The sequence below is a fragment of the Phyllobates terribilis genome, unplaced genomic scaffold (genome assembly GCF_046119375.1).
Source record: "Phyllobates terribilis strain yellow unplaced genomic scaffold, ASM4611937v1 Scaffold_4__5_contigs__length_816908805, whole genome shotgun sequence".
Classification (NCBI taxonomy): domain Eukaryota; kingdom Metazoa; phylum Chordata; class Amphibia; order Anura; family Dendrobatidae; genus Phyllobates; species Phyllobates terribilis.
Window position 1 is genome coordinate 10,305,743 of NW_027362764.1, and position 26,209 is coordinate 10,331,951.

Consider the following 26,209-nt stretch of genomic DNA (forward strand, 5'->3'; position numbering starts at 1 on the left):
GGCGGTGGGGTCAGGATTGCTGGATGGTGGGGGCGGTGGGGTCAGGATTGCTGGATGGTGGGGGCGGTGGGGTCAGGAATGCTGGATGGTGAGGGGCGGTGGGGTCAGGAATGCTGGATGGTGAGGGGCGGTGGGGTCAGGAATGCCGGATGGTGAGGGGAGGTGGGGTCAGGATTGCTGGATGGTGAGGGGCGGTGGGGTCAGGAATGCTGGATGGTGAGGGGCGGTGGGGTCAGGAATGCTGGATGGTGAGGGGCGGTGGGGTCAGGATTGCTGGATGGTGGGGGCGGTGGGGTCAGGAATGCTGGATGGTGAGCGGCGGTGGGGTCAGGAATGCTGGATGGTGGGGGCGGTGGGGTCAGGAATGCTGGATGGTGAGGGGCGGTGGGGTCAGGAATGCTGGATGGTGGGGGCGGTGGGGTCAGGATTGCTGGATGGTGAGGGGCGGTGGGGTCAGGAATGCTGGATGGTGAGGGGCGGTGGGGTCAGGAATGCTGGATAGTGAGGGGCGGTGGGGTCAGGATTGCTGGATGGTGGGGGCGGTGGGGTCAGGAATGCTGGATGGTGAGGGGCGGTGGGGTCAGGAATGCCGGATGGTGAGGGGAGGTGGGGTCAGGATTGCTGGATGGTGGGGGCAGTGGGGTCAGGAATGCCGGATGGTGAGGGGCGGTGGGGTCAGGAATGCTGGATGGTGAGGGGCGGTGGGGTCAGGATTGCTGGATGGTGGGGGCAGTGGGGTCAGGAATGCCGGATGGTGAGGGGCGGTGGGGTCAGGAATGCTGGATGGTGGGGGCGGTGGGGTCAGGAATGCTGGATGGTGGGGGCGGTGGGGTCAGGAATGCTGGATGGTGAGGGGCGGTGGGGTCAGGAATGCTGGATGGTGGGGGCGGTGGGGTCAGGATTGCTGGATGGTGAGGGGCGGTGGGGTCAGGAATGCTGGATGGTGAGGGGCGGTGGGGTCAGGAATGCTGGATGGTGAGGGGCGGTGGGGTCAGGATTGCTGGATGGTGGGGGCGGTGGGGTCAGGAATGCTGGATGGTGAGGGGCGGTGGGGTCAGGAATGCCGGATGGTGAGGGGAGGTGGGGTCAGGATTGCTGGATGGTGGGGGCGGTGGGGTCAGGAATGCTGGATGGTGAGGGGCGGTGGGGTCAGGAATGCTGGATGGTGAGGGGCGGTGGGGTCAGGAATGCTGGATGGTGGGGGCGGTGGGGTCAGGAATGCTGGATGGTGGGGGCGGTGGGGTCAGGATTGCTGGATGGTGGGGGCGGTGGGGTCAGGAATGCTGGATGGTGAGGGGCGGTGGGGTCAGGAATGCTGGATGGTGGGGGCGGTGGGGTCAGGATTGCTGGATGGTGAGGGGCGGTGGGGTCAGGAATGCTGGATGGTGAGGGGCGGTGGGGTCAGGAATGCTGGATGGTGAGGGGCGGTGGGGTCAGGATTGCTGGATGGTGGGGGCGGTGGGGTCAGGAATGCTGGATGGTGAGGGGCGGTGGGGTCAGGAATGCTGGATGGTGAGGGGAGGTGGGGTCAGGATTGCTGGATGGTGGGGGCGGTGGGGTCAGGAATGCCGGATGGTGAGGGGTGGTGGGGTCAGGAATGCTGGATGGTGAGGGGCGGTGGGGTCAGGAATGCTGGATGGTGAGGGGCGGTGGGGTCAGGAATGCTGGATGGTGAGGGGCGATGGGGTTAGGAATGTTGGATGGTGAGGGACGGTGGGGCAGGAATGTTGGATGGTGAGGGACGGTGGGGCAGGAATGCTGGATGGTGAGGGGCGATGGGGTTGGGAATACCACATGGTGAGGGATTGTGGGCAGGAATGCTGGATGGTGGGGTCGGGAATGCTGAATGGTGAGGGGCGATGGGGCAGGAATCCAGGCTGGTGGGGGGCGATGGGGCAGGAATACCGCATGGTGAGGGATGGTGGGATCAGTAATGCCGGAGGGTGAGGGGCGGTGGGGTCAGGAATACCGCGTGGTGAGGGATGGTGGGATCAGGAATGCTGGATGGTGGGGGCCGGTGGGGTCGGGAATGCCGGATGGTGAGGGGCGATGGGGCAGGAATACCGCATGGTGAGGAGTGGTGGGGTCAGGAATGCTGGATGGTGAGGGACGGTGGGGTCAGGAATGCTGGATGGTGAGGGGCGGTGGGGTCAGGAATGCTGGATGGTGAGGGGCGGTGGGGTCAGGAATGCTGGATGGTGAGGGGCGGTGGGGTCAGGAATGCTAGATGGTGAGGGGCGGAGGGGTCAGGAATGCTGGATGGTGAGGGGCGGTGGGGTCAGGAATGCTGGATGGTGAGGGGCGGTGGGGTCAGGAATGCTGGATGGTGAGGGGCGGTGGGGTCAGGAATGCTGGATGGTGAGGGGCGGTGGGGTCAGGAATGTGCTGGATGGTGAGGGGCGGTGGGGTCAGGAATGCTGGATGGTGAGGGGCGGTGGGGTCAGGAATGCTGGATGGTGATGGGCGGTGGGGTCAGGAATGCTGGATGGTGAGGGGCGATGGGGTCAGGAATGCTGGATGGTGAGGGGCGGTGGGGTCAGGAATGCTGGATGGTGAGGGGCGGTGGGGTCAGGAATGCTGGATGGTGAGGGCCGGTGGGGTCAGGAATGTGCTGGATGGTGAGGGGCGGTGGGGTCAGGAATGTTGGATGGTGAGGGGCGGTGGGGTCAGGAATGCTAGATGGTGAGGGGCGGTGGGGTCAGGAATGCTGGATGGTGAGGGGCGATGGGGCAGGAATACCGCATGGTGAGGGATGGTGGGGTCAGGAATGCTGGATGGTGAGGGCGGTGGGGTCAGGAATGCTGGATGGTGAGGGGCGGTGGGGTCAGGAATGCCGGATGGTGAGGGGCGGTGGGGTCAGGAATGCTGGATGGTGAGGGGCGGTGGGGTCAGGATTGCTGGATGGTGAGGGGCGGTGGGGTCAGGAATGCTGGATGGTGAGGGGCGGTGGGGTCAGGAATGCTGGATGGTGAGGGGCGGTGGGGTCAGGAATGCTGGATGGTGAGGGGCGGTGGGGTCAGGAATGTGCTGGATGGTGAGGGGCGGTGGGGTCAGGAATGCTGGATGGTGAGGGGCGGTGGGGTCAGGAATGCTGGATGGTGAGGGATGGTGGGGTCAGGATTGCTGGATGGTGAGGGGCGGTGGGGTCAGGAATGCTGGATGGTGAGGGGCGGTGGGGTCAGGAATGCTGGATGGTGAGGGGCGGTGGGGTCAGGATTGCTGGATGGTGGGGGCGGTGGGGTCAGGAATGCTGGATGGTGAGGGGCGGTGGGGTCAGGAATGCTGGATGGTGAGGGGCGGTGGGGTCAGGAATGCTGGATGGTGAGGGGCGGTGGGGTCAGGATTGCTGGATGGTGGGGGCGGTGGGGTCAGGAATGCTGGATGGTGATGGGCGGTGGGGTCAGGAATGCTGGATGGTGAGGGGCGGTGGGGTCAGGAATGCTGGATGGTGGGGGCGGTGGGGTCAGGAATGCTGGATGGTGAGGGGCGGTGGGGTCAGGAATGCCGGATGGTGAGGGGAGGTGGGGTCAGGATTGTTGGATGGTGAGGGGCGGTGGGGTCAGGAATACTGGATGGTGATGGGCGGTGGGGTTAGGAATGCTGGATGGTGATGGGCGGTGGGGTCAGGAATGCTGGATGGTGAGGGGCGGTGGGGTCAGGATTGCTGGATGGTGAGGGGCGGTGGGGTCAGGATTGCTGGATGGTGATGGGCGGTGGGGTCAGGAATGCTGGATGGTGATGGGCGGTGGGGTCAGGAATGCTGGATGGTGAGGGGCGGTGGGGTCAGGATTGCTGGATGGTGAGGGGCGGTGGGGTCAGGATTGCTGGATGGTGGGGGCGGTGGGGTCAGGAATGCTGGATGGTGAGGGGCGGTGGGGTCAGGAATGCCGGATGGTGAGGGGAGGTGGGGTCAGGATTGCTGGATGGTGGGGGCGGTGGGGTCAGGAATGCTGGATGGTGAGGGGCGGTGGGGTCAGGAATGCTGGATGGTGAGGGGCGGTGGGGTCAGGAATGCTGGATGGTGGGGGCGGTGGGGTCAGGAATGCTGGATGGTGGGGGCGGTGGGGTCAGGATTGCTGGATGGTGGGGGCGGTGGGGTCAGGAATGCTGGATGGTGAGGGGCGGTGGGGTCAGGAATGCTGGATGGTGGGGGCGGTGGGGTCAGGATTGCTGGATGGTGAGGGGCGGTGGGGTCAGGAATGCTGGATGGTGAGGGGCGGTGGGGTCAGGAATGCTGGATGGTGAGGGGCGGTGGGGTCAGGATTGCTGGATGGTGGGGGCGGTGGGGTCAGGAATGCTGGATGGTGAGGGGCGGTGGGGTCAGGAATGCTGGATGGTGAGGGGAGGTGGGGTCAGGATTGCTGGATGGTGGGGGCGGTGGGGTCAGGAATGCCGGATGGTGAGGGGTGGTGGGGTCAGGAATGCTGGATGGTGAGGGGCGGTGGGGTCAGGAATGCTGGATGGTGAGGGGCGGTGGGGTCAGGAATGCTGGATGGTGAGGGGCGATGGGGTCAGGAATGCTGGATGGTGAGGGGAGGTGGGGTCAGGATTGCTGGATGGTGGGGGCGGTGGGGTCAGGAATGCCGGATGGTGAGGGGTGGTGGGGTCAGGAATGCTGGATGGTGAGGGGCGGTGGGGTCAGGAATGCTGGATGGTGAGGGGCGGTGGGGTCAGGATTGCTGGATGGTGAGGGGCGGTGGGGTCAGGAATGCTGGATGGTGAGGGGCGGTGGGGTCAGGAATGCTGGATGGTGAGGGGCGGTGGGGTCAGGAATGCTGGATGGTGAGGGGCGGTGGGGTCAGGAATGTGCTGGATGGTGAGGGGCGGTGGGGTCAGGAATGCTGGATGGTGAGGGGCGGTGGGGTCAGGAATGCTGGATGGTGAGGGATGGTGGGGTCAGGATTGCTGGATGGTGAGGGGCGGTGGGGTCAGGAATGCTGGATGGTGAGGGGCGGTGGGGTCAGGAATGCTGGATGGTGAGGGGCGGTGGGGTCAGGATTGCTGGATGGTGGGGGCGGTGGGGTCAGGAATGCTGGATGGTGAGGGGCGGTGGGGTCAGGAATGCTGGATGGTGAGGGGCGGTGGGGTCAGGAATGCTGGATGGTGAGGGGCGGTGGGGTCAGGATTGCTGGATGGTGGGGGCGGTGGGGTCAGGAATGCTGGATGGTGATGGGCGGTGGGGTCAGGAATGCTGGATGGTGAGGGGCGGTGGGGTCAGGAATGCTGGATGGTGGGGGCGGTGGGGTCAGGAATGCTGGATGGTGAGGGGCGGTGGGGTCAGGAATGCCGGATGGTGAGGGGAGGTGGGGTCAGGATTGTTGGATGGTGAGGGGCGGTGGGGTCAGGAATACTGGATGGTGATGGGCGGTGGGGTTAGGAATGCTGGATGGTGATGGGCGGTGGGGTCAGGAATGCTGGATGGTGAGGGGCGGTGGGGTCAGGATTGCTGGATGGTGAGGGGCGGTGGGGTCAGGATTGCTGGATGGTGATGGGCGGTGGGGTCAGGAATGCTGGATGGTGATGGGCGGTGGGGTCAGGAATGCTGGATGGTGAGGGGCGGTGGGGTCAGGATTGCTGGATGGTGAGGGGCGGTGGGGTCAGGATTGCTGGATGGTGGGGGCGGTGGGGTCAGGAATGCTGGATGGTGAGGGGCGGTGGGGTCAGGAATGCCGGATGGTGAGGGGAGGTGGGGTCAGGATTGCTGGATGGTGGGGGCGGTGGGGTCAGGAATGCTGGATGGTGAGGGGCGGTGGGGTCAGGAATGCTGGATGGTGAGGGGCGGTGGGGTCAGGAATGCTGGATGGTGGGGGCGGTGGGGTCAGGAATGCTGGATGGTGGGGGCGGTGGGGTCAGGATTGCTGGATGGTGGGGGCGGTGGGGTCAGGAATGCTGGATGGTGAGGGGCGGTGGGGTCAGGAATGCTGGATGGTGGGGGCGGTGGGGTCAGGATTGCTGGATGGTGAGGGGCGGTGGGGTCAGGAATGCTGGATGGTGAGGGGCGGTGGGGTCAGGAATGCTGGATGGTGAGGGGCGGTGGGGTCAGGATTGCTGGATGGTGGGGGCGGTGGGGTCAGGAATGCTGGATGGTGAGGGGCGGTGGGGTCAGGAATGCTGGATGGTGAGGGGAGGTGGGGTCAGGATTGCTGGATGGTGGGGGCGGTGGGGTCAGGAATGCCGGATGGTGAGGGGTGGTGGGGTCAGGAATGCTGGATGGTGAGGGGCGGTGGGGTCAGGAATGCTGGATGGTGAGGGGCGGTGGGGTCAGGAATGCTGGATGGTGAGGGGCGATGGGGTCAGGAATGCTGGATGGTGAGGGGAGGTGGGGTCAGGATTGCTGGATGGTGGGGGCGGTGGGGTCAGGAATGCCGGATGGTGAGGGGTGGTGGGGTCAGGAATGCTGGATGGTGAGGGGCGGTGGGGTCAGGAATGCTGGATGGTGAGGGGCGGTGGGGTCAGGAATGCTGGATGGTGAGGGGCGGTGGGGTCAGGATTGCTGGATGGTGGGGGCGGTGGGGTCAGGAATGCTGGATGGTGAGGGGCGGTGGGGTCAGGAATGCTGGATGGTGAGGGGCGGTGGGGTCAGGAATGCTGGATGGTGAGGGGTGGTGGGGTCAGGAATGCCGGAGGATGATCTGATATAACACGATATAATCAGGTTTTCCCATAGTCTTGTCACTCTCCTGTTTTGTAGTAAATGATCCAATCTCCCATTTGTCTCCATCCCGTTGTAACGGGCCCAGTGTCTGATGGGACTGCGCTCTGCAGGGGAGCGGCACAGAAATGATGTTCTGTTTTCTGTTATATCTAGAGACTTCATCTAATGTCGAGAAGCCGCTGTGTGAGTGTCAGACCCCGTGCTCGATGGTTCGATTTGGGAAAGAACTGTCCATGGTGAAGATCCCGAGCAAGTCCGCATCTAAATTCATGGCCATGAAATACAACCGGACCGAAGAATACATTAAGTGAGAAAGCCCAGCACTGGGCAGGAGGGAATCCTGGAGCGGCTGTCACGAGGCCATTTATGCTCTTTTCTTTTGTTGTGTTTTATCATCTTCTCATTCTTTTCCTTCTTATTCTTATCTTCATTCTTCCTCTTTATTTCTTCCCCCTTCTCCTCCCTCTTAAACATTCTTTAACTCCACCTTTTTTCTCCTATATTTTCCTCTTCCCCTCCCTCTCATTTCTTCTCTTTCTTCTGCCCTTCTACAGTACTTCCATTTTTTGTCATCTTCTCACTCTCCTTCTTCTTCTTTGTAATAATATTCCTCTTTTCTTCAGCTTTCCCAGCTTCTTCTTTGTCTTCTTCCTTTTTTAAACTTTTCCTCCTTGTTCAGCTTCTTCCTCATCTTTATTATCTTGTTCTTCATCTTAGTCTTTTACTCCTTGTTTTTTTTTCTGTTCTTTCTCTTTTTTATTTCTTCTTCTTCCTATTCTAATTATTCCCTTTTTCACGTTCTCCTTCTCTTTTCCTCCTTAGGGTATGTGCACATGATCAGTGTTCACTACGGATTGGACACAGATGTTACAGCATAGTGGATGGATTTATACACCTCCCATGTCCACTCTGCGTCTGCGGCGCGTCTTTCCAGACTGCACCATGTCAATTTCTCCTGCGGGTCCACATGTGGGCTTTCCCGACGGACCTAACCTCTATGGGAAAAGCCCGCCTGTGAGCAAAAAAAAGGGGTCGGCGCTCATTTGCATAATGAGCTGAAGCCTTAGCCGGCTCCAGATAGTCTGCACATACCCTTATAGTTGTTCTACTTGCTCTTCATCATCATCATCATCATCATCTTCTTCTTCATCTTTTTCCTCTTTTTCATCTACACACTTTTTGTCTTCTTTTTCTTTCTTTTTTTCTCTTCTTTTTTTTTTCTTTCTCCTTCCCTTCTTTAGTCTCCTCCTTTTTTTCCTAATTTTTTTTTCTCTGATCTTCTCCTCTCATTCTCTTCTCACTTTTCTCCTTTTTCTCACTTTTCTCTTTCTCTCCTTCTTCCTTTTCTTCTGCTCATTTTTCCTTCACACTTCCTTTTTTCTTTTATCCTGCTCCTTTTCTTTTAATCCTTCTTCCTTTTCTCTTTGTCCTGCTTCTTCTTCCTTTTTCTTACTCTCTCTCTTCTCTTTTTCTCTTCTTCTTTTTATCCCTCTAATTTTCTTTCTCTCATTTTTCTTTTTCTCTTGCTCTTGCTCCTTCTTCTTATTCCTTCTTTCCCTGTCCCTTTTCTCTTTTTTTTCTTTTTCTCTTGCTCCTGCTCATTTTTCATACTTTACTTCTCCTTCTTAATTTTCTCCTCCTTCTTCCTTTCCTCTTGCTCCTGATCATTTTTCCTTCTCTACTTCTTCATTTTTTACTTCTCCTTCTTCCTTTCTCATGCTCATTCTTCCTTTTCTCTTGCTCCTGATCATTTCTCCTTCTCCTTCTTCCTTTTCTCCTGCTCCTTTCTCCTGCTCCTTCTTCTTTTCCTCTTGCTCCTGCTCATTTTTCCTTCTCCTTCCTTTTCTCCTGCTCCTTCTTCTTATTTCTTCTTATTCTCTTGCTTCTTTCTTTCTCCTTCTCCTTTCTTCTGTTCCTACTTCCTTTCTCATGCTCATTCTTCCTTTTCTCTTGCTCCTGATCATTTCTCCTTCTCTCCTCCTTCTTCCTTTGCTCCTGCTCCTTTCTCCTGCTCCTTCTCCTTTTCCTCTTGCTCCTGCTCATTTTTCCTTCTCCTTCCTTTTCTCCTGCTCCTTCTTCTTATTTCTTCTTATTCTCTTGCTTCTTTCTTTCTCCTTCTCCTTTCTTCTGTTCCTTCTTCCTTTCTCATGCTCATTCTTCCTTTTCCTCTTGCTCCTGATCATTTCTCCTTCTCCTTTTCCTTTTCTTCTGCTCCTTTCTCCTGCTCCTTCTTCTTTTCCTCTTGCTCCTGCTCATTTTCCTTCTCCTTCCTTTTCTCCTGCTCCTTCTTCTTATTTCTTCTTATTCTCTTGCTTCTTTCTTTCTCCTTCTCCTTTCTTCTGTTCCTTCTTCCTTTCTCATGCTCATTCTTCCTTTTCCTCTTGCTCCTGATCATTTCTCCTTCTCCTTCTTCCTTTTCTCCTGCTCCTTTCTCCTGCTCCTTCTTCTTTTCCTCTTGCTCCTGCTCATTTTTCCTTCTCCTTCCTTTTCTCCTGCTCCTTCTTCTTATTTCTTCTTATTCTCTTGCTTCTTTCTTTCTCCTTCTCCTTTCTTCTGTTCCTACTTCCTTTCTCATGCTCATTCTTCCTTTTCTCTTGCTCCTGATCATTTCTCCTTCTCTCCTCCTTCTTCCTTTGCTCCTGCTCCTTTCTCCTGCTCCTTCTCCTTTTCCTCTTGCTCCTGCTCATTTTTCCTTCTCCTTCCTTTTCTCCTGCTCCTTCTTCTTATTTCTTCTTATTCTCTTGCTTCTTTCTTTCTCCTTCTCCTTTCTTCTGTTCCTTCTTCCTTTCTCATGCTCATTCTTCCTTTTCCTCTTGCTCCTGATCATTTCTCCTTCTCCTTTTCCTTTTCTCCTGCTCCTTTCTCCTGCTCCTTCTTCTTTTCCTCTTGCTCCTGATCATTTTTCCTTCTCCTTCCTTTTCTCCTGCTCCTTCTTCTTATTTCTTCTTATTCTCTTGCTTCTTTCTTTCTCCTTCTCCTTTCTTCTGTTCCTTCTTCCTTTCTCATGCTCATTCTTCCTTTTCTCTTGCTCCTGATCATTTCTCCTTCTCCTTTTCCTTTTCTCCTGCTCCTTTCTCCTGCTCCTTCTTCTTTTCCTCTTGCTCCTGCTCATTTTTCCTTCTCCTTCCTTTCCCCTGCTCCTTCTTCTTATTCTCTTGCTTCTTCTTTCTCTCCTATTTCTCATATTTGCATTGATGGTTTGTGGGTCGAGGATCCCATTGGCTTTTTGATTGAGTAGAGCAGTTTTTATGTCCAGCACAAATAGTAGAACCAGGACAGAAATGTGTCAAATTCCTTAGTAGTAGTGTGCAATGCCGCGTCTTACTCCAGTTACTCCACAGCAAAAGGGGAGTACAAAATGCCATTCATGATGAATTTTCGCAAAAGTGTTTTATCCAATGGAAATGGAGTAGGATGACGGACCAAGTCCCGGGCAGAATTGGTTGTGTCTCGCTCATGACTAGTGCGTCCATAACTTGTGAGTTGAGTGGTTTGTGGGATGAGTCCCCAAAGTTGATGTAATTCAGGTTCCCGGTCAGGTGGGTATAACGAGGTTGGGACCTGATGTGGGCAAAGAGTCACAATCCTTACACTTTGTGCAGACACAGTTAGTTGAGGTGGTTAAAAATCAGAAGTTTTGGAAATTCAAACCATTTCAGTAAGGGCATCTTTTTTGGGGGTGCTTTTACTTTCCTGAAGTGTTTTTGATGACTGTCTCCATGAGTCTGTTGCATGTTTCTATCTATTATGCTTGCCTAAAGCACTGACATATGCCGCAGCGTTGTACAAACATGAATATCACTGTCCCCATTGTGGCTTCAATATAAGTCCCTATCAGTCTGTGTTTGGAGGAAACGCGCACAAACACGCAGAGAACATGTCAACTCCATGCGGATGTTGTCCTTGGTGGCACTTCAACCCATGACCTAGAGATAGAAGAAGACAGCGAGGCACCGTGCCAATGTACGAGCCTTTGAGTGCCTATCTGAGAGTCTATCTATCTAATTGTGCTCGGACCTCTTGTTTCAGGGAGAATATTCTGGTTTTGGACATCTTCTTTGAAGCGCTGAACTACGAGACCATTGAGCAGAAGAAGGCTTATGAAGTCGCTGGTTTGCTGGGTGAGAACCAAAACTCAATGCAATTCAGGTTCATGGTCCCGTGTGTATGTGTAAAGTATGGCGGGAACCAGACGGGGACTGTGGAGGGCCAAAACTCAATACAATTCAGGTTCATGGTCCCGTGTGTATGTGTAAAGTATGGCGGGAACCAGACGGGGACTGTGGAGGGTCAAAACTCAATGCAATTCAGGGCATGGTCACATGTGTATGTGTAAAGTATGGCGGGAACCAGACGGGTACTGTGGAGGGCCAATCCTTACAGTAGGCGCAGATAGAGTTTTTTTCAGGTGGTGAAAAAGGACATATTTTTCACGTAGAAATTGCTTTAAAGGAATTTTTGGAGGAGTTTTTCATTTCCTGAAGTGGTTTTGAAGAGTTTTGGAACTGATGTTCTCCTGAAGGAAGTGCTTTTGATTGGACAGTGCTTAGTTTGGACCAGATTCTATCAGGAGCCGTTAAGAGAAGGAACGTGCACTTGTTTTTTCCACCAGGCATTTTTAAAAACTTAAAATGGAAAAAAAAAAGTTGAAAAAAACGGAACAAATGAACAGTAAGATAGATTAACATTAAGGTGAACAGGAAGAGTCTTCCACCGATTTTTTGTGGCATTTTTGGAGCTGCACATGGTGTAAGGAATGAGATTTACATGTGAAGTTTATGCTTTGTCTAATGAATGAATTATGTCTCCAGGTGACATTGGAGGTCAAATGGGCTTGTTCATTGGGGCCAGTATCCTCACCATCCTGGAAATCATCGACTACCTGTATGAGGTGAGACTAGATACCAGTCACCTATAACCCCAGTGTGTACTGAGCCATAAGACAGTACCGGGCCACGCGAGGGGGTCATCATGTGACAGTACTGCGCCACGTGAGGGGGGTGTCATGTGACAGTACCGGGCAAGCAAGGGGGTCATCATGTGGCAGTACTGGGCCACGTGAGGGGGACATCATGTGACAGTACTGGGCCATGTGAGGGGGACATCATGTGACTGTACTGGACCATCTGAGGGGGACATCATGTGACAGTACTGGGCCATGTGAGGGGGACATCATGTGACAGTACTGGGCCATGTGAGGGGGACATCATGTGACAGTACTGGGCCATGTGAGGGGGACATCATGTGACAGTATTGGACCATCTGAGGGGGACATCATGTGACAGTATTGGACCATCTGAGGGGGACATCATGTGACAGTACTGGGCCATGTGAGGGGGACATCATGTGACAGTATTGGACCATCTGAGGGGGACATCATGTGACAGTACTGGGCCATGTGAGGGGGACATCATGTGACAGTATTGGACCATCTGAGGGAGACATCATGTGACAGTACTGGGCCATGTGAGGGGGACATCATGTGACAGTACTGGGCCATGTGAGGGGGACATAATGTGACAGTACTGGGCCATGTGAGGGGGACATCATGTGACAGTATTGGACCATCTGAGGGGGACATCATGTGACAGTACTGGGCCATGTGAGGGGGACATCATGTGACAGTACTGGGCCATGTGAGGGGGACATCGTGTGACAGTACTGGGCCATGTGAGGGGGACATCATGTGACAGTACTGGGCCATGTGAGGGGGACATCATGTGACAGTATTGGACCATCTGAGGGGGACATCATGTGACAGTACTGGGCCATGTGAGGGGGACATCATGTGACAGTACTGGGCCATGTGAGGGGGACATTGTGTGACAGTACTGGGCCATCTGAGGGGGACATCATGTGACAGTACTGGGCCACGTGAGGGGGACATCATGTGACAGTACTGGGCCATGTGAGGGGACATCATGTGACAGTACTGGGCCATGTGAGGGGGACATCATGTGACAGTACTGGGCCATGTGAGGAGGACATCATGTGACAGTACTGAGCCACGTGAGGGGGACATCATGTGACAGTACTGGGCCATGTGAGGGGGACATCATGTGACAGAAGTGGGCCACGTGAAGGAGTCATCATGTGACAGTACTGGGCCATGTGAGGGGACATCATATGACAGTACTGGGCCAAGTGATAAGGACATCATGTGACTGTACTGGACCATCTGAGGAGGACATCATGTGACAGTACTGGGCCATGTGAGGGGGACATCATGTGACAGTACTGGGCCATGTGAGGGGGACATCATGTGACAGTACTGGGCCATGTGAGGGGGACATCATGTGACAGTATTGGACCATCTGAGGGGGACATCATGTGACAGTATTGGACCATCTGAGGGGGACATCATGTGACAGTACTGGGCCATGTGAGGGGGACATCATGTGACAGTACTGGGCCACGTGAGGGGGACATCATGTGACAGTACTGGGCCACGTGAGGGGGACATCATGTGACAGTACTGGGCCATGTGAGGGGGACATCATGTGACAGTACTGGGCCATGTGAGGGGGACATCATGTGACAGTACTGGGCCATGTGAGGGGGACATCATGTGACAGTACTGGGCCATGTGAGGGGGACATCATGTGACAGTACTGGGCCACGTGAGGGGGACATCATGTGACAGTACTGGGCCATGTGAGGGGGACATCATGTGACAGTACTGGGCCATGTGAGGGGGACATCATGTGACAGTACTGGGCCATGTGAGGGGGACATCATGTGACAGTACTGGGCCATGTGAGGGGGACATCATGTGACAGTACTGGGCCATGTGAGGGGGACATCATGTGACAGTACTGGGCCATGTGAGGGGGACATCATGTGACAGTACTGAGCCACGTGAGGGGGGCATCATGTGACAGTACTGGGCCATGTGAGGGGGACATCGTGTGACAGTACTGGGCCATGTGAGGGGGACATCATGTGACAGTACTGGGCCATGTGAGGGGGACATCATGTGACTGAAGTGGGCCACGTGAAGGAGTCATAATGTGACAGTACTGGGCCATGTGAGGGGGACATCATGTGACAGTATTGGACCATCTGAGGGGGACATCATGTGACAGTACTGGGCCATGTGAGGGGGACATCATGTGACAGTACTGGGCCATGTGAGGAGGACATCAGGTGACAGTACTGAGCCACGTGAGGGAGACATCATGTGACAGTACTGGGCCATGTGAGGGGGACATCATGTGACAGAAGTGGGCCACGTGAAGGAGTCATCATGTGACAGTACTGGGCCATGTGAGGGGGACATCATGTGACAGTACTGGGCCATGTGAGGGGGACATCATGTGACAGTACTGGGCCATGTGAGGGGGACATCATGTGACAGTATTGGACCATCTGAGGGGGACATCATGTGACAGTATTGGACCATCTGAGGGGGACATCATGTGACAGTACTGGGCCATGTGAGGGGGACATCGTGTGACAGTACTGGGCCATGTGAGGGGGACATCATGTGACAGTACTGGGCCATGTGAGGGGGACATCGTGTGACAGTACTGGGCCATGTGAGGGGGACATCATGTGACAGTACTGGGCCACGTGAGGGGGACATCATGTGACAGTACTGGGCCATGTGAGGGGGACATCATGTGACAGTACTGGGCCATGTGAGGGGGACATCATGTGACAGTACTGGGCCATGTGAGGGGGACATCATGTGACAGTACTGGGCCATGTGAGGGGGACATCATGTGACAGAAGTGGGCCACGTGAAGGAGTCATAATGTGACAGTACTGGGCCATGTGAGGGGGACATCATGTGACAGTATTGGACCATCTGAGGGGGACATCATGTGACAGTACTGGGCCATGTGAGGGGGACATCATGTGACAGTACTGGGCCATGTGAGGAGAACATCATGTGACAGTACTGAGCCACGTGAGGGGGACATCATGTGACAGTACTGGGCCATGTGAGGGGGACATCATGTGACAGTACTGGGCCATGTGAGGGGGACATCATGTGACAGTATTGGACCATCTGAGGGGGACATCATGTGACAGTATTGGACCATCTGAGGGGACATCATGTGACAGTACTGGGCCATGTGAGGGGGACATCGTGTGACAGTACTGGGCCATGTGAGGGGGACATCATGTGACAGTACTGGGCCATGTGAGGGGGACATCGTGTGACAGTACTGGGCCATGTGAGGGGGACATCATGTGACAGTACTGGGCCACGTGAGGGGGACATCATGTGACAGTACTGGGCCATGTGAGGGGGACATCATGTGACAGTACTGGGCCATGTGAGGGGGACATCATGTGACAGTACTGGGCCATGTGAGGGGGACATCATGTGACAGTATTGGGCCATGTGAGGGGGACATCATGTGACAGTACTGGGCCATGTGAGGGGGACATCATGTGACAGTACTGGGCCATGTGAGGGGGACATCATGTGACAGTACTGGGCCACGTGAGGGGGACATCATGTGACAGTACTGAGCCACGTGAGGGGGACATCATGTGACAGTACTGGGCCATGTGAGCGGGACATCATGTGACAGTACTGGGCCATGTGAGGGGGACATCATGTGACAGTACTGGGCCATGTGAGGAGGACATCATGTGACAGTACTGAGCCACGTGAGGGGGACATCATGTGACAGTACTGGGCCATGTGAGCGGGACATCATGTGACAGAAGTGGGCCACGTGAAGGAGTCATCATGTGACAGTACTGGGCCATGTGAGGGGGACATCATGTGACAGTACTGGGCCATGTGAGGGGGACATCATGTGACAGTACTGGGCCATGTGAGGGGGACATCATGTGACAGTATTGGACCATCTGAGGGGGACATCATGTGACAGTATTGGACCATCTGAGGGGGACATCATGTGACAGTACTGGGCCATGTGAGGGGGACATCGTGTGACAGTACTGGGCCATGTGAGGGGGACATCATGTGACAGTACTGGGCCATGTGAGGGGGACATCGTGTGACAGTACTGGGCCATGTGAGGGGGACATCATGTGACAGTACTGGGCCACGTGAGGGGGACATCATGTGACAGTACTGGGCCATGTGAGGGGGACATCATGTGACAGTACTGGGCCATGTGAGGGGGACATCATGTGACAGTACTGGGCCATGTGAGGGGGACATCATGTGACAGTACTGGGCCACATGAGGGGGACATCATGTGACAGTACTGGGCCATGTGAGGGGGACATCATGTGACAGTACTGGGCCATGTGAGGGGGACATCGTGTGACAGTACTGGGCCATGTGAGGGGGACATCATGTGACAGTACTGGGCCATGTGAGGGGGACATCATGTGACAGTACTGGGCCATGTGAGGGGGACATCATGTGACAGTACTGGGCCATGTGAGGGGGACATCATGTGACAGTACTGAGCCACGTGAGGGGGACATCATGTGACAGTATTGGACCATGTGAGGGGGACATCATGTGACAGTACTGGGCCATGTGAGGGGGACATCATGTGACAGTACTGGGCCATGTGAGGGGGACATCATGTGACAGTACTGGGCCATGTGAGGGGGACATCATGTGACAGTACTGGGCCATGTGAGGGGGACATCATGTGACAGTACTGGGCCATGTGAGGGGGACATCATGTGACAGTACTGGGCCATGTGAGGGGGACATCATGTGACAGAAGTGGGCCACGTGAAGGAGTCATAATGTGACAGTACTGGGCCATGTGAGGGGGACATCATGTGACAGTATTGGACCATCTGAGGGGGACATCATGTGACAGTACTGGGCCATGTGAGGGGGACATCATGTGACAGTACTGGGCCATGTGAGGAGAACATCATGTGACAGTACTGAGCCACGTGAGGGGGACATCATGTGACAGTACTGAGCCACGTGAGGGGGACATCATGTGACAGTACTGGGCCATGTGAGGGGGACATCATGTGACAGTACTGGGCCATGTGAGGGGGACATCATGTGACAGTATTGGACCATCTGAGGGGGACATCATGTGACAGTATTGGACCATCTGAGGGGACATCATGTGACAGTACTGGGCCATGTGAGGGGGACATCGTGTGACAGTACTGGGCCATGTGAGGGGGACATCATGTGACAGTACTGGGCCATGTGAGGGGGACATCGTGTGACAGTACTGGGCCATGTGAGGGGGACATCATGTGACAGTACTGGGCCACGTGAGGGGGACATCATGTGACAGTACTGGGCCACGTGAGGGGGACATCATGTGACAGTACTGGGCCATGTGAGGGGGACATCATGTGACAGTACTGGGCCATGTGAGGGGGACATCATGTGACAGTATTGGGCCATGTGAGGGGGACATCATGTGACAGTACTGGGCCATGTGAGGGGGACATCATGTGACAGTACTGGGCCATGTGAGGGGGACATCATGTGACAGTACTGGGCCACGTGAGGGGGACATCATGTGACAGTACTGAGCCACGTGAGGGGGACATCATGTGACAGTACTGGGCCATGTGAGGGGGACATCATGTGACAGTACTGGGCCATGTGAGGGGGACATCATGTGACAATACTGGGCCATGTGAGGGGGACATCATGTGACAGTACTGGGCCATGTGAGGGGGACATCATGTGACAGTACTGGGCCATGTGAGGGGGACATCATGTGACAGTACTGGGCCACGTGAGGGGGACATCATGTGACAGTACTGGGCCATGTGAGGGGGACATCATGTGACAGTACTGGGCCATGTGAGGGGGACACCATGTGACAGTACTGGGCCATGTGAGGGGGACATCATGTGACAGTACTGGGCCATGTGAGGGGGACATCATGTGACAGTACTGGGCCATGTGAGGGGGACATCATGTGACAGTACTGGGCCATGTGAGGGGGACATCATGTGACAGTACTGGGCCATGTGAGGGGGACATCATGTGACAGTACTGGGCCATGTGAGGGGGACATCATGTGACAGTACTGGGCCATGTGAGGGGGACATCATGTGACAGTACTGAGCCACGTGAGGGGGGCATCATGTGACAGTACTGGGCCATGTGAGGGGGACATCGTGTGACAGTACTGGGCCATGTGAGGGGGACATCATGTGACAGTACTGGGCCATGTGAGGGGGACATCATGTGACTGAAGTGGGCCACGTGAAGGAGTCATAATGTGACAGTACTGGGCCATGTGAGGGGGACATCATGTGACAGTATTGGACCATCTGAGGGGGACATCATGTGACAGTACTGGGCCATGTGAGGGGGACATCATGTGACAGTACTGGGCCATGTGAGGAGGACATCATGTGACAGTACTGAGCCACGTGAGGGAGACATCATGTGACAGTACTGGGCCATGTGAGGGGGACATCATGTGACAGAAGTGGGCCACGTGAAGGAGTCATCATGTGACAGTACTGGGCCATGTGAGGGGGACATCATGTGACAGTACTGGGCCATGTGAGGGGGACATCATGTGACAGTACTGGGCCATGTGAGGGGGACATCATGTGACAGTATTGGACCATCTGAGGGGGACATCATGTGACAGTATTGGACCATCTGAGGGGGACATCATGTGACAGTACTGGGCCATGTGAGGGGGACATCGTGTGACAGTACTGGGCCATGTGAGGGGGACATCATGTGACAGTACTGGGCCATGTGAGGGGGACATCGTGTGACAGTACTGGGCCATGTGAGGGGGACATCATGTGACAGTACTGGGCCACGTGAGGGGGACATCATGTGACAGTACTGGGCCACGTGAGGGGGACATCATGTGACAGTACTGGGCCATGTGAGGGGGACATCATGTGACAGTACTGGGCCATGTGAGGGGGACATCATGTGACAGTACTGGGCCATGTGAGGGGGACATCATGTGACAGTACTGGGCCATGTGAGGGGGACATCATGTGACAGAAGTGGGCCACGTGAAGGAGTCATAATGTGACAGTACTGGGCCATGTGAGGGGGACATCATGTGACAGTATTGGACCATCTGAGGGGGACATCATGTGACAGTACAGGGCCATGTGAGGGGGACATCATGTGACAGTACTGGGCCATGTGAGGAGAACATCATGTGACAGTACTGAGCCACGTGAGGGGGACATCATGTGACAGTACTGGGCCATGTGAGGGGGACATCATGTGACAGTACTGGGCCATGTGAGGGGGACATCATGTGACAGTATTGGACCATCTGAGGGGGACATCATGTGACAGTATTGGACCATCTGAGGGGACATCATGTGACAGTACTGGGCCATGTGAGGGGGACATCGTGTGACAGTACTGGGCCATGTGAGGGGGACATCATGTGACAGTACTGGGCCATGTGAGGGGGACATCGTGTGACAGTACTGGGCCATGTGAGGGGGACATCATGTGACAGTACTGGGCCACGTGAGGGGGACATCATGTGACAGTACTGGGCCATGTGAGGGGGACATCATGTGACAGTACTGGGCCATGTGAGGGGGACATCATGTGACAGTACTGGGCCATGTGAGGGGGACATCATGTGACAGTATTGGGCCATGTGAGGGGGACATCATGTGACAGTACTGGGCCATGTGAGGGGGACATCATGTGACAGTACTGGGCCATGTGAGGGGGACATCATGTGACAGTACTGGGCCACGTGAGGGGGACATCATGTGACAGTACTGAGCCACGTGAGGGGAACATCATGTGACAGTACTGGGCCATGTGAGCGGGACATCATGTGACAGTACTGGGCCATGTGAGGGGGACATCATGTGACAGTACTGGGCCATGTGAGGAGGACATCATGTGACAGTACTGAGCCACGTGAGGGGGACATCATGTGACAGTACTGGGCCATGTGAGCGGGACATCATGTGACAGAAGTGGGCCACGTGAAGGAGTCATCATGTGACAGTACTGGGCCATGTGAGGGGGACATCATGTGACAGTACTGGGCCATGTGAGGGGGACATCATGTGACAGTACTGGGCCATGTGAGGGGGACATCATGTGACAGTATTGGACCATCTGAGGGGGACATCATGTGACAGTATTGGACCATCTGAGGGGGACATCATGTGACAGTACTGGGCCATGTGAGGGGGACATCGTGTGACAGTACTGGGCCATGTGAGGGGGACATCATGTGACAGTACTGGGCCATGTGAGGGGGACATCGTGTGACAGTACTGGGCCATGTGAGGGGGACATCATGTGACAGTACTGGGCCACGTGAGGGGGACATCATGTGACAGTACTGGGCCATGTGAGGGGGACATCATGTGACAGTACTGGGCCATGTGAGGGGGACATCATGTGACAGTACTGGGCCATGTGAGGGGGACATCATGTGACAGTACTGGGCCACATGAGGGGGACATCATGTGACAGTACTGGGCCATGTGAGGGGGACATCATGTGACAGTACTGGGCCATGTGAGGGGGACATCGTGTGACAGTACTGGGCCATGTGAGGGGGACATCATGTGACAGTACTGGGCCATGTGAGGGGGACATCATGTGACAGTACTGGGCCATGTGAGGGGGACATCATGTGACAGTACTGGGCCATGTGAGGGGGACATCATGTGACAGTACTGAGCCACGTGAGGGGGACATCATGTGACAGTATTGGACCATGTGAGGGGGACATCATGTGACAGTACTGGGCCATGTGAGGGGGACATCATGTGACAGTACTGGGCCATGTGAGGGGGACATCATGTGACAGTACTGGGCCATGTGAGGGGGACATCATGTGACAGTACTGGGCCATGTGAGGGGGACATCATGTGACAGTACTGGGCCATGTGAGGGGGACATCATGTGACAGAAGTGGGCCACGTGAAGGAGTCATAATGTGACAGTACTGGGCCATGTGAGGGGGACATCATGTGACAGTATTGGACCATCTGAGGGGGACATCATGTGACAGTACTGGGCCATGTGAGGGGGACATCATGTGACAGTACTGGGCCACGTGAGGAGAACATCATGTGACAGTACTGAGCCACGTGAGGGGGACATCATGTGACAGTACTGAGCCACGTGAGGGGGACATCATGTGACAGTACTGGGCCATGTGAGGGGGACATCATGTGACAGTACTGGGCCATGTGAGGGGGACATCATGTGACAGTATTGGACCATCTGAGGGGGACATCATGTGACAGTATTGGACCATCTGAGGGGACATCATGTGACAGTACTGGGCCATGTGAGGGGGACATCGTGTGACAGTACTGGGCCATGTGAGGGGGACATCATGTGACAGTACTGGGCCATGTGAGGGGGACATCGTGTGACAGTACTGGGCCATGTGAGGGGGACATCATGTGACAGTACTGGGCCACGTGAGGGGGACATCATGTGACAGTACTGGGCCATGTGAGGGGGACATCATGTGACAGTACTGGGCCATGTGAGGGGGACATCATGTGACAGTACTGGGCCATGTGAGGGGGACATCATGTGACAGTATTGGGCCATGTGAGGGGGACATCATGTGACAGTACTGGGCCATGTGAGGGGGACATCATGTGACAGTACTGGGCCATGTGAGGGGGACATCATGTGACAGTACTGGGCCACGTGAGGGGGACATCATGTGACAGTACTGAGCCACGTGAGGGGGACATCATGTGACAGTACTGGGCCATGTGAGCGGGACATCATGTGACAGTACTGGGCCATGTGAGGGGGACATCATGTGACAGTACTGGGCCATGTGAGGAGGACATCATGTGACAGTACTGAGCCACGTGAGGGGGACATCATGTGACAGTACTGGGCCATGTGAGCGGGACATCATGTGACAGAAGTGGGCCACGTGAAGGAGTCATCATGTGACAGTACTGGGCCATGTGAGGGGGACATCATGTGACAGTACTGGGCCATGTGAGGGGGACATCATGTGACAGTACTGGGCCATGTGAGGGGGACATCATGTGACAGTATTGGACCATCTGAGGGGGACATCATGTGACAGTATTGGACCATCTGAGGGGGACATCATGTGACAGTACTGGGCCATGTGAGGGGGACATCGTGTGACAGTACTGGGCCATGTGAGGGGGACATCATGTGACAGTACTGGGCCATGTGAGGGGGACATCGTGTGACAGTACTGGGCCATGTGAGGGGGACATCATGTGACAGTACTGGGCCACGTGAGGGGGACATCATGTGACAGTACTGGGCCATGTGAGGGGGACATCATGTGACAGTACTGGGCCATGTGAGGGGGACATCATGTGACAGTACTGGGCCATGTGAGGGGGACATCATGTGACAGTACTGGGCCACATGAGGGGGACATCATGTGACAGTACTGGGCCATGTGAGGGGGACATCATGTGACAGTACTGGGCCATGTGAGGGGGACATCGTGTGACAGTACTGGGCCATGTGAGGGGGACATCATGTGACAGTACTGGGCCATGTGAGGGGGACATCATGTGACAGTACTGGGCCATGTGAGGGGGACATCATGTGACAGTACTGGGCCATGTGAGGGGGACATCATGTGACAGTACTGAGCCACGTGAGGGGGACATCATGTGACAGTATTGGACCATGTGAGGGGGACATCATGTGACAGTACTGGGCCATGTGAGGGGGACATCATGTGACAGTACTGGGCCATGTGAGGGGGACATCATGTGACAGTACTGGGCCATGTGAGGGGGACATCATGTGACAGTACTGGGCCATGTGAGGGGGACATCATGTGACAGTACTGGGCCATGTGAGGGGGACATCATGTGACAGTACTGGGCCATGTGAGGGGGACATTATGTGACAGTACTGGGCCATGTGAGGGGGACATTATGTGACAGTACTTCTATTTGTTAGCCAAAGACTTTAGATTTTTGTTATAATGTCGTAGGCAGAGCTGCACCCTACGTTTATCTACCTCATGTCTCATACATGTTATGTCTTATTCGCTCTAAGTCTTACCTGACCAATATTTTATTCACCCTATGTCTTGAAAGTCTTCTCCCCATGTCTTATGTCCCTCTCCCCGTGTCTTATATCGCCCTCCTCCAATCTTATGTCCATTCTCCCTGTGCCTAACAGTGACATGTAAAAGTTTGTGCACCCCTGGTCAAAATGTCTGTTATTGTGAACAGTTAAGCAAGTTGAAGATGAAATGATCTAAAAGACCTGAAGTTACAGATGACTCATTTCCTATTTCCTGTGTATTTTAGGCAAAAAAATACACATTTTCACCTATTACATTTTAAAAATTACAAAAAGTAAAATGGGCAGATGCAAAAGTTTGAGCACCCTGCATGGTTAGTACCTAGTAGCGCCCCCTTCTGAAAGTATCACAGCTTGTAAACGCTTTTTGTAACCAGACAAGAGTCTTTCAATTCTTGTTTTAGGGATTTTCCTCCATTTTTCCTTGGGCAATTCTTCCAGTTCTGTGAGATTCATGGGGCGTCTTGCCTCCTCTGCTATATTGAGGTCTAGCCACAGATTTTCAATGATGTTCAGATCAGGGGACTGTGAGGGCCATTGTAAAACCTTCAGCTTCTATTGTGGATTTTGACGTGTGTTTAGGATCATTAGCCATTTGTAGAAGCCATCCTCTTTTCATCTTCAGCTTTTTTACAGATGGTGTTATGTTTGCATCAAGAATTTTTTAAATTTCATTGAATCCATTCTTCCCTCTATCCGTGAAATGTTCCTCAAGCCATTGGCTGCAACACAACCCCAAAGCATGATTGATCCTCCCCCATGCTTAATGGTTGGCGAGATGTTCTTTTCCTGAAATTCTGGGCCCTTTTTACTCCACACATACCTGTGGTCATTGTGGCCATAGAGTTCTGTTTTGAAGGGAACCTGTCACCAGGTTTGACTGATATGAGATATGGCCACCACCTTTCAGCCCTCATATACAGCATTCTATAATGCTGTATATAAGCCCCCGATCCGACCTGCAAGAAAAGAAAAAGGGGGGATTCCTAGCTGTTACAATTCCTAGCTGTTGCCCCAAGACAATGAAGAACAGAGACCTTGCAGAAGACTCACGTACATGATTGTTATAGGAGAACTCCGCCGAGGGTAAGAGCTTGACCCAGTCATCATGGTGCGCGTTTATGAAATGCTGCAGGAAGTTGGCCAGAACCTGGTTCACTCTCACCACTTATCAGTTGAGGGTGTGTGATGACACATTATTTCTTCTTAACTATGCCAGACATAAATTCTGTAGGCCCAAAATGGTAGACTATTGTCAGAATTATTGACTACTGAATTTATTTTTTTTTGGTTGGTCAAGAAACTATTATTTTTATAAGCCTGAATGTTGACACTTGAGTTGATATTTACTGCAACTTATTGTCTGTTATCTCTGAAGGACAGGGACTCAGGGTCATTGAACAATGCTGTTTGCTAATATGTTGATTATGCATTATACAAGGCTATGCAGTTTGTTGACTTGTATTGTTCGGGTATTTCTAGTTTATCCATCAGTGTTGCAAGTCAACCTTGGGAGATGAATTGTGGATGCTCAAGAATTGCTAATTAATATCACCACCCTTTTCTCTTGACCTGCAAATGATAAGAAGGACTTTTACAAAATCAGGAAAGTAAGACTCTACAGAACATCAGACAGGACACATGTCTCCATCCAGGGGAACTTTATAATACCACAGGCAGTGACTCTACAGCATGTCAGCTTAGGGGACCCCGGCCCCAGCTGGAGGAATACAGATCTGTTCCATTGACCATTGCTGAACCCTCAGAGACATCTTGAAGAATCCAGGTTGGGACAATGAGGTCACCTGGCCACAAACCTCCATGGACTGTCAGCTTCCTAAGCTTGTTGTTACCTCCTCTCTGTGGGTGCCCGCATAAAGCGGGGTGCCACTGGTGGGGGTAGTCTGCCCTGAAAGCCCCGGAGTTGCAGTGGCTTTAATCCTGGCGAGCCAGCGGATGGGTGAGACTCTGTAATTTGCACCATCTTGAGTATTGGCTGGGACTGTTCTATATGTTTATTGTCTCTTTGGTGGTTTAATAAAGTATTGCCACGCTGTTTTACTCTTACCCTGTGTTGTTTGAGTAGTATTATGCCCACGGGAGACCCCCATGTCTCCACAGGGTGGTATGCAGAAGAGAAGTCCAGCACCACGTTTAGATGTTTGCACATAGTTCTCCAGAATCTGGATGTGAATTGGACACCTCTTTCAGACACTATGTGAAGAGGAAATCTGTGAAGGCAGAAAATGTGCTGAATAAATTTCTCCGCGAACTCATGAGCAGATGGAAACCCCGCAATGGGGTAAAGTGAGCCATTTTCGTGAATCGATCCACCACTACCCAGTTGACGAAGCATCCAGAGGACACAGGGAGGTCCGTAATAAAGTCCATGGTGATATGCAGAAGGCACAAGAAGTACTAGAAGTCATCCGGATGGGAATTGCCTGGGAGTCTTGTTGCAGGCACAGGAAGGACAGGCAGAAACAAATTTCATGATATCCTTTTGCATGGTAGGCAACATTAGTTACGTGAGATGAGCTGCAAAGTCTTTCTCTGCCGTGCATGGCCAGCCACCTTTTGATGTCGGCAGTCGTACGGCCTATGTGAAAGTAATGTCTCTGCTTCCTTTTTATTGAAGACATCAGCAAAGAGCCATTAAGCGGATGGTAACCACAGCAGAGAAGATGGTGCTACCGGCAACCGAACTGGACATACAGGTACAAGACACTTTTCGTGACAAGACTGTCCCGAATGAAGTACCCCTCTGGATCTCCAGTCAAGGACGGGTTCATAAATACGGAGCCACAGAAGACCCATGAGAAGTGGATGTGACAGACTAGGGAGCACGTAGAAGGTAATCTTTTCTGTGTGCAGCATCCCTATACGGAGCTCTACTTGCTCAGTGACAACCTGAACATCTTCGGATAGGGCACTTCAACAACGAATGACATCAACAACGGATTCTGGAGGTGTTGAACAGGGATCTGGTAACGATCCACCACTGCCTGCTGCATAAGTTTCCCTGCCGCTCCGGAATCCGGGTAAGCCATCTCAACGAAACGCGAACCACATGTCACGGATACGGTCAAGGCCAATGGTGGAAAGGAATTACTCTCACCCAAGATAGCCTCTCCTTCAGACCCTAGTCTTGGGAGTTTTCCAACTTTTTGGGACAAGAGCAGATGAGGTGTCCTGTGCCTCCCTGTGTCCTGTGCCTCCTAGAAAGCGGCTACCAGTGCCTTGTTGTTCTAGCCGAGTTCAGAAGCCAGGGCGCAAAACTAAATGGCATATTGACCTCTGACAGGTCATCTCCTGAAATAACTCCAGGAGCGGGGAAGTATTGGAGTCAGTGGGTTCCATGGCCTTAGCAAACTGTCACCCTGGTGGTTGTGGAACCACTGCACCACAGACCAGGGAGAGCCTGGAAGGCCGTAACTAAGTGACCACCTGGTTATACGCTAGAGCCCCTGATGGTGTGGTTAGGCTTGAGCCACAATTGGACACCAGGCACCACTCCAGGACAGACCCCGGAGCCACAGCAGCTGACCTCTAAGGCTAAGTGCCCACGATGCAGAAATGCTCCCGATTTT

General features: G+C 53.9%; 1 protein-coding gene across 5 annotated transcripts in view; it reads left to right on the forward strand.

The window, feature by feature from the left end:
• The window catches only part of LOC141264802 (acid-sensing ion channel 1C-like), a 260,667-nt gene that overhangs the window by 184,993 nt on the left and 49,465 nt on the right, over positions 1–26,209 (forward strand). For all 5 annotated transcript variants that reach the window (XM_073677128.1, XM_073677126.1, XM_073677127.1 and 2 more), the window contains 3 exons: positions 6,809–6,962; positions 10,685–10,776; positions 11,467–11,546. In XM_073677128.1, the coding sequence (XP_073533229.1) occupies positions 6,809–6,962; positions 10,685–10,776; positions 11,467–11,546 (326 nt within the window). The remainder of the gene's footprint in view (positions 1–6,808; positions 6,963–10,684; positions 10,777–11,466; positions 11,547–26,209) is intronic.